Below are 9,260 nucleotides of genomic sequence, written 5' to 3'. Positions count from 1 at the left end.
ACACGTGCGATCCTGTATCTCGATACCCTGGTTTTCCCGTCACACAGGACGCTGCATCGCATCGACGTGAGCTTATCCACCGTTTTTTCAAGGATTTGTTGTACCTCGTGGGCTCACCGATCAACGCCGCTCCTTCCATCTTTAGCGATACTTCATCGCCTTGGCCAATTCGAAAAAACGCCGCGCCCTCGAAGCTCCGATCCCTTAGTGGAGGGTGGAGAATCCGAGTGAATCATTTAACCATCTCATCGTCTTGGTGGTAGCATCAAAGGATGTCAGAGCGGGGTTGAAGTTCTGAATTTAAAAAGTTCCGAATTTTTGTTCGGTGGCGGAACTTGAAGTAAAGAAATCGAACAACTTTTACGAAACAACAAAGTTTCGAATGGCCCGAAAGCCATACAAACAGCGTGGTTTACTCAACGAGTGGATGTGAAAAATCAGAAAATTAAAATGACTAGAATATCGAACATAAAAATATGGAAAATCTAGCACAAAGTGGTGAAATTCCAAGAAAAAGAAAGAACTGAAAATCCTTGATCATTCGAAATTTTCATGTTTCAGATTTTCAATTTTTCTCATTTGCGCACTTTCGGAACTTTCAGCGTTGAATTTCGGATCATTCGAAACTCTGATGTTTCGCCGAGGTTTGATTTCTTTACTTCAAGTTTCGCCACAAATAAATTCGCAACTTGACGCTTTCGGAACGTTTCAAATTCGGAATTTGAATCCCGCCCCAGGATGTCGACACTTCCAAAAGTGACGACGACAGCTGGTTTAACAGGATAACGAGAAACGCTGAGAGCAGTATTAACACCCAATCCGTAATAACTTCAAACAGAGACTTCGAAACAGCAATCATTCGAAAGTTGATAATCTTCATTATTCCTGGATAAATTTGAACCAGAATTTCCTTCAAGTCTGCAGAGTTTATCAAGTAACTTCTTCAATTACACACGGGAAACTGAATGAAAGAAAACGCCTTGAAAAACGATCACTGGAGTGCGATTTCAACACCTACTCCAGGTCATCGGTTATTTACCCACCAGAGTTTCACCATAAAGTTTTACCGAAACATACGAGACTCCTTTCCTGGGGCGAAGGGGGGGGGGGGGGGGGGGGGTCCAAGTGTCTAGTAACAGCCGAGGGGTTGCGTAGGTATAACGATGATTCGACGGTGAGGTTCAGGGAAATAATTCTGCCATCGGGATCACGACTATACGGGCTTAATTGACGCAGCTGGATGATGGGATCCATTTGGAATAACGGGGCGCAAATTCGCTTTTGGACTAGATAATTTGACTTCATCGAAGTCGTCGGTGCGCCGGTTAGGGTGGTCCTTATTTAGGGTGTTTACGATTTTTCTGAGCCATCCCCCAAATCAGCTTAAAACAATTGAAAAATAAAAAAAAATTTGTCACTGCTAGATTTTAATGTGCATTAGTCCTACTGTCTGAGAAAAAATTCACATCATCATATTATACAATCTCGACGAATTTCACACTCTTGAAATCTGAATTTCTTTTCTTTTATTTAGAGGAAGTGTAATCTGTCTAGATTACCTCGTATGATGATGTGAATTTTTTTTACGATAGTAGCATTAATGCTAACTAAAATCTCACGGTTATAGATTTTTTTTAACACGATTACGCTGGTGGTGAAAAAATCTTGGTTTTGTTTCGGAATTATTTGAAGTTGATTCGGAGGATGGATGGAAAAAAATTCTACACCACCGTAAATAAGGACCTTCCTGCCAATGTGCCTTCGAGCCTGCGTGTAATTCATCGCCGTCTATCCACCACGCTCGATCAAGCACAAATATTATTTGTCCCTCGTATACGTGATGGTTTCTCGGATTTCGAGAGCGAAAAGAACCTAGGACGAATCGCGAATCGAATAACTCGGCCGTTCCTTGACGGATGAGCGGAATAATTCATCGAGTTACTTCTGGGGAAGACAAAAATCACGGATTTTCGTACGAAATGAATTCATACATTCGATTGAGTATCGTGTGTACGTCTCGGTGATGTGGAGTGTTAAATTGTCAACGACGGCAAAACCAGCTTGAGGCAGTTCAGGTTGTGGTGAAGAATCTCCGTCAACCAAAACGCGATGAATCATTACAGCCTGAGATTATTATGCTACTTGGACAACGAGACTTTCGTCCGACAAGAATAAGATTATCTTGATAATTTCTGAACAAAGGAAAACCAGGGAGCCTCGAAGAGTAACGAAGTTTAGCTCGCGAGCTCGGGTCTTCGACAAGACGTAACGAAGCAGCTTCAAGGTAATGATGATAATGCACAATTCATGGCTAAATAAAAAGTTTCGCGCTACTAAAACTAAACGAAAGTTTGCTGAAACGTCGACGATAGAAGGTGAAATGAATTTTGCGTACCTAAACAGAGAGCAATACAACCGCATATATAATCGAAGTAATACCAACGAGTTATAATTGGCTGTTGTATCGTAAGAAACTTGATCCCATCAAAGTGGGAAACTATTCGTGGGGAGCCATGCCGGAAACTTCGGACAAAGTCTAAATTAAACAGCACCTTCAGCTGAACTGATTAATTCTGCGAAGCCACCCTGCGTCTGCCGGAATAAGTGCGCGAGCTGTCAAACCCACAATCCTCCTGCAGGATACGCCCTTCGAGCGAGAGTCGAATTCACCTTCCGATCCCATATCAACGCCTTATCCGTTCAGCCTCTCCGGTTTTCCCCATCCTTGAACCCGGAGCCCCGCTGACTCGAGGACAAATCGAGACGCACATCCACTCCGCACGTCGACGAGCGCAGGGGTGGGTTCATCCCTTTGCATGTTCGCCCGTAGATCGTCCATAATCTGTAAATAACACCCCCTGCTCCTACGCCACACCTAATCTGAGGAAAGGGGGTTCAAATTGAGGGGGGGGGGGGGGGGAGTCCCAGAGGGAAATTCATCCAGGAACTTAGTATCCGAACGATTAGCTGCTAGTTGGTGCCTGATTCTCGTCAGAAAACAGTTACGCTACACACGTTATTGGAGGCCTTACTCGTAGAGATACAACGCGTAGTTTGAAGCAACCGAAATCACCAGAGAGTAGCTCAAATTTATTCTAAAATACAAATCGAGTCGAGTTGTATGGTCCAAAGTAATTTCAAGTAACTTTGAGTGATCCGGAGTAATAGTTTCGAGTCCAGCAGTATTTATCCAGACGTAGATCGCGGCTAGTTTCTTGTATTGAATTTCTAAACTTTCCTAAACAGCGTGTATTCCAGCCACTTTCGGAGGCATCACCGCACGCTGTATCCGACATTCGCGTAATCCCGGTCGGGCCGATTTCGCGTGGGAATGACCGCACCTGTATCAACGGTAAACTGACAAGCAGGATGTCGTGGACACGGTATAGACATCACTTTGACGTAGGTATAGTGCGGTGGAGAAACGTGGCTTCGGTTCACCGATGAGGCCTGGGCGTCGTCCTTTACAATCCAGAATGGGCTAAGCATAGTACAATGGAATACGGCAAGTTGGTTATCTTGTTGAGCAGCCAACATCCCTTAGGAATGAACGCGAATTTCGCAGCGGACATCATGCCTCGTAACGCAATACCGGGAAAACGCTTAGGAATTAGGAATTAGCCGAGAATTTATGGCGGAAATAGAGCCGTTCGTTCGTCATCGAGAGCCTACAAGGACCGGCAACCCCTCCTCTTTGCAATAAATGGCACAAGCAGCTGAGGGAGGTATTAACTGATTGAAATTTTCGAGGCTCGCCTAATACTCGCTGCTCCATCCTTCGGTCCCTCAGGGGAGGGGGGATGAAAATGTATCGAAGGTAATTCTGAGCCGTTCGCCAGTCAGCCATCCGGAGAGGATGATCGTTAACCAAGCAAAAACGGTGAGATTTCGTTTTTTAAAAATGTCTATCTGCAGAGTTGCGTTGGAACAAAGGTCGCGGAACCATGGCGAGGGGTGCGGGACGCCAATCCGACTAATAGCTGCATTACGCCAAGGCGTCAAAGCCGAGAAACGAGGATTACAGCTGCTGGCATCGACGGCGTTAACTCTAAGAAAGAAAAGAGAGAAAAAAACGAACTTTCCCTAAACTTGGCCGAGTTACGGCCGATTGTCGAAGAATGTCGAGGGGGAAATAATAAATCTCTACTCCGGTACCGCGTGTCGTGCAATCCGATCCGATCGGTTTCGCACGTTTACGCGACCGACGAGCCTGAGACGTTAATTTGAACTTCTTTATTGGCACTCTAGTAATAAAACGATATCCGGTCTAATCTACTCCGTTTGACCGCGACTCGATTCTCGCAGCTTCGAAAGCTCAGAAGACATAATTTTTTCCCTCTTTTATTAATACTTGTTGTTCGTGTGCTTTCTTGAGACACCGCGATCGCATTCCGCGGTCGACAATGAGGGATATACCTACTCGAGTCTGGTTAGTTTTGAAATATGGCCAGATATGCGTGCACCTTCTTTCTCCGCCGAACTCTGCTCCCTCAGAGTCGTCGGAATGAAGGGAAAGCAACTTGGCTCGTAAGGGTGGGCCACAGTGACGAATGGGAGCCGGTGAACTTACGGGGCTAAAAACTTGCCGCGGTCCCAACCCCCGCGAAAACCCGCGAGATTGTGATATTTGTTACAAGAACAGCCTCGGATCTGCGGCGCTGCCTCGTCGCCGGAAAGTCGCGATACCTTCCACCACCCTCCATCGATCTTCCACAAACCCAAGCCGCGTGACACGAGTACCTACTAGCTAGATACTCACGCCCTTAACTATCCGACAGGCCGAAATGAACATTGTTGTGAAACGCGAACCGAAACCAGCCTTGGAATTCGGCAGTGCAAGGAAAACCCTCGAAGGGTTTAATCGACGCATCGACCAACTATGACGAGATGAAGTCTCTCCTCTTACTTCTCGGCTGCATCTGTCTCGGGGACGGCGGACGCCGTTCGAAATTCTCTTACGAATGGGACGCGAACTACGATCAGGGGTTCTTCGACTCGGGACCGACGATGTGGCCGGAGTTCCAGGACGCGGAGAAGGGCCCCGTCGAGAACCCCGAAACCCACCATCGCATCAGACACGCCGATAGGAAGTTCAGGTCCTCCGAGGAGCCCCAGGTTCCCGCCACCATAAACTGGCCCGTCAAAAAGGAGGCCGTCGTCGAGGGCGACTTGGTCCTCGGGGGACTGATGATGGTCCACGAGAGGGAGGACTCGGTCACCTGCGGCCCCGTCATGCCCCAGGGCGGCGTCCAGGCCCTCGAGGCGATGCTCTACACCCTCGACTGGCTCAATTCCAACGGCGACATTCTTCCCGGAGTTAAGATCGGCGCCCATATTCTCGACGACTGTGACAAGGACACGTACGGACTCGAGATGGCCGTCGACTTCATCAAAGGTGAGTCACCTTTATCAAGGGAGACGCGAGTCTCTTTCTCTTCACTCCGTATTTAGATTTTATCGACGCTCTGACTACTGAGGATCCAATATTCAGGGCTTCTTAGGAGTATACGATTCACAGTGAAAAAGTGAATTATACTATAATTATGTTACAACCAACAATATTCACAGTACGAAAATACAACACTTGGAAATCTCCAGTCTTTAGAATTTGAAAATTGTAATTTGACTTCTGATATTTCAAAAACGAAAAAAAAAGAATCACGAGAACTACAAAAGCCAGTTTTCTCAGGGTATTATTCGGTGAGTGTCGACTGTCGATAAACTTCTCGAGATATATTACTTTAGATTAATTGGCCAGATATATCACAGCTTGAAAACACTTTGTTAAACCTTACCAACGAGGTAAAAAGGTATCTACCTTCAGGCCACTGCGTTCTCTCACGCAAAGTATTAAACGAATCTCTTCACTTTTCACCGGAAAAGCCTGAGATGTCCGAAGGGAACATTGGCGGAATGCGCGGTTCTTATTCTCTTCCGGTAGTTTGATAAGACGGAAGAGATTTCGTGCGAAGCATTTCGTTGACAGTTTCGGGATCGCGTATCCGGAGTTTCCGGTGCTTCTACACCGTGTAATAAATCTGCCCTCCGAACCACGGGGCCCATAAAACTATGGAAGGTATGGGCGTGTATATATATTTTCGGATAGCGAGAGCCGAATGACGCAGTTGATTTTCTTCCTCGAGGTCTGTTATTGGCATAAATAAGTCACAAGATTGTGAAAAAAAGTTTTCTCCGTTAGCAGGTACAAAAAACTTGATAATCATGTGAGCTTTTTTCCCAGGGTTTTTTTTTTTTGGGGTAGAAAAATTTGGTTGGGTGAAATGAAGCTGGTTCGCAGCTCGCCGATCGCGTTTAAATACGGTTCAATTTTTCCTGATCATTTCTCCGTCTTCTCTCCTTATCTCTCTTTTCTCTCAATCAATTATACGATCTAAAATTCAAGTTTCTAGCTAGAATAATGAACAGGCAGAGATTCCATGGAAGGGCTTAAAGGCTTCCTGTGGAGGCTTTCGCCAAAGCGCTTCGCAAAGCTCTTGAAGCAATTAGATATGCAAAAATAAGACATTCCTGCAGTAGAGAGAATTCATTTGCCGAGACGGGGGTTGGTTCGTGCTGACTTAAGAGTCCTTTGTTTACCATTTTTTTTTCGCACACAATATAGACGAAGCTGTGCTCCTGAATTTTAAAAGTTACAGCTACAACTGTCGGAAGAGAAAAGGTCGAAGAGAACACGCGGAAAATTGGCGAGAGACTGTCGTTTTGCACTGTTGTGAATGGTCACATTGCATTTCCCGAAATGAAAATACACATAAATATCTGTTACTCCTCAAGCTTCTTTCCTACTACGTGTCACTTAGTTTTCAAAGGAAATACGCCGCGATTTTTACTTCCGTGAATTTCTGGCTTCGTCAAATTTCACCACTTGATTATTCTTTTTTTTTGGATTTTGGATTTTCGACATTTTTACGTTCGGAATTTTTGCTCATTTTTCACACCCACTCGTTGTGTAAACTACGCTGTTTGAGTATATTTAAACTCTCGGAATTTCACTCTATTGTAACTTGAATTTTCGGAACTTTGAACCGTCGGATTACCGATCATTCAAAGTTTTTTTGCCTCGTACAAATTTGATTTCTTCACTTCAAGTTCCGCTAGCGAATAATTCGGAATTAGGCGCTTCCGGAACCTCAACCCCCCTAACTAATGGTGGTATGAACCGGTCGTAATCTGTACACGTTTTTGTATCAGATACCCGGGTTCTTCGTAGAACGGCAATATTATAATGATGAAGGGAGAGATTGAAACAGCCGAGCAGGTATCCCATTTATTGCGTTTCCCTCCCGTTTCCAATACTACCCACGAACATGAAACGAAGTCTTTTCCCACCTCGGAACAACTTCACCCTCTCCTCGTATGAATTTTGCATTGTACGTGCCTCGGAGTTGCATGCCCGGCTAATTTGACGTCGAGTAATTAATGTCTCGTTATGTGTTCCGCAAGAGCAGGAATTTGATTAACAATTAACCCCCGGTCACGCGGTGAGCTCAACCATAAATTTCACCGTTCATTTCAATTAGTAGGCATCTTGGTCCTCGGCTGAAATGATTTTCACTGCAGATATTAAATTTCTCCCACAATTCGATGCTTCGCCCTCCCGCAGCGAGCCAAATTTACAACTGGGGGAAGTATCCCCAGGACCCCTGTAATCTCTGGCCGTTGAAATCTCTGGCCAATGGCTAACAATAAGCAACAATCTTCGATGCGTCGCGGCGCAAAGAGCCAGAGCAGCAGTGATTTATCGACTATTGGATGCTTGTCGCCGATGTATTAAGCGGCCTTCGAGCCAACGTATCGCGGCGAACTTTCCATAAAGCCAAACAATTTATTGCGCTTGGAATGGTCGGGCGAAACCTATCACGCGATATCGCGCTTAGAACACGTGCAAATATCGCCTACACGAGATAGTTCAATAAACCTTTGCCTGCAGACGTTAGACTTGGAGGTACGAGATCGTATTAGTAACAAGTTGCGTCGACTTCGAAGGAACAACTTTAACGCCTCGAAGTCACAGGACGAGTCGCTTATTTGCTGCTCGAATTGATACTTGAAACACATCACCTCATATCCTCAGCTCCTCATTTCGACTCCGCGAAAAGTCCGGGGATTCAAGAATTCACCGTAAATTTCATATTAAAAGCATCCAAAAAAATCAGATTTCATCCAATATAAATAATGAATATCGTAAAACTCGTTAATTTATTCTGTTTCCAAAAATTCAACTTCACTCACTCAAGCAAATGCATTTTTCTCATCGCGCTTATCTTTTTTTCTGTCACATATCTGTGTCCATCGCTTTAATCTTTAGTCTTTATGAAAATATCGTAAATTCATTGAATCATGATTTTTCAAGTAAAAAGTATCCAAAACTTCATTCTGCGAAAGACAGCTAATTTGCTTCGAAATATAACACTTCAAGAGTATCCCAAAATTTTTCCAACTTATCCGAATCGATATCTCCGTTTCTACGCGATAAATTTTGACGTGGGGTCTCCGACGACCCCAGTATCACATCAGCTTTATACAAGACATAAATTGAATAACCAATAACAGCATCGTTGCACTCGAATTACGAACATTCCGCAAAAGCTGAAGTTTACCAAAGTTAGTTTCGCGTTACGAGTATTTATTTTCAACTGTGGAAAGTCCGTTCAACGATCAATGATGAGTCGGTTTCACCAACGTTGAAATTGGCAGAAGTGGCAACCCTTCACACGAGAGGTTCGCGAGCACCGGGAATTAAACGAACGTGCGCACTGCACTCGAGTTGAGCGCAATTTTAATCCGAACTAGGAGCAGTAATCGGAGTCAGAAGGGGTTTAATTCCCTCGACAAGCCAGGCAAGTTCCCTGACCTCCGAACCGAGTTTTTGAAAGGACAACGCACCCGGGCAACAGATTTCTCGTCTGGTCCTAGGTACCCGGAGCACGAAACCGGGATCGTAAAGATAACGAGACGACGAACGGCGTCTCCGGGGACTGGAAGCGGACGAGGGAAACACCCGGGATCTGGCACGATCTGCACTTTCCGGAAGGAGTTTTCTGCTCCAGAAACGCCGGCTGACGATGAGTATTATTGCACCTGTGGGCAGCCACGTGATCATCGCGTGCGAATCGTCGTCGTCCTGATCGGGTCGACGTATAATCGTCAGGGAAGACAGTTAAGCATGGAGAAAGGATGGACGTTGAATTTGCCAAATATGGTCGCAATTTTTTATTCATTTTATTAACCAATGAGATGTT

The 9,260-nt window shown here is 45.1% G+C and overlaps 1 protein-coding gene across 1 annotated transcript in view; it reads left to right on the top strand.

Moving 5' to 3' along the window:
- The first annotated feature begins 4,829 nt into the window (after positions 1 to 4,829).
- Positions 4,830 to 9,260, top strand: part of LOC124406048 (metabotropic glutamate receptor 2-like) — a 63,670-nt gene continuing 59,239 nt past the window's right edge. Inside the window, exon 1 of the mRNA XM_046881383.1 lies at positions 4,830 to 5,395. Coding sequence (XP_046737339.1) covers positions 4,888 to 5,395 — 508 coding nt within the window. The 5' untranslated portion in view covers positions 4,830 to 4,887. The remainder of the gene's footprint in view (positions 5,396 to 9,260) is intronic.

This window comes from Diprion similis, chromosome 4 (genome assembly GCF_021155765.1).
Source record: "Diprion similis isolate iyDipSimi1 chromosome 4, iyDipSimi1.1, whole genome shotgun sequence".
NCBI lineage: Eukaryota > Metazoa > Arthropoda > Insecta > Hymenoptera > Diprionidae > Diprion > Diprion similis.
The sequence above is the reverse complement of the archived record's forward strand: the minus strand, read 5'-3'. Positions and strand labels throughout refer to the sequence as shown.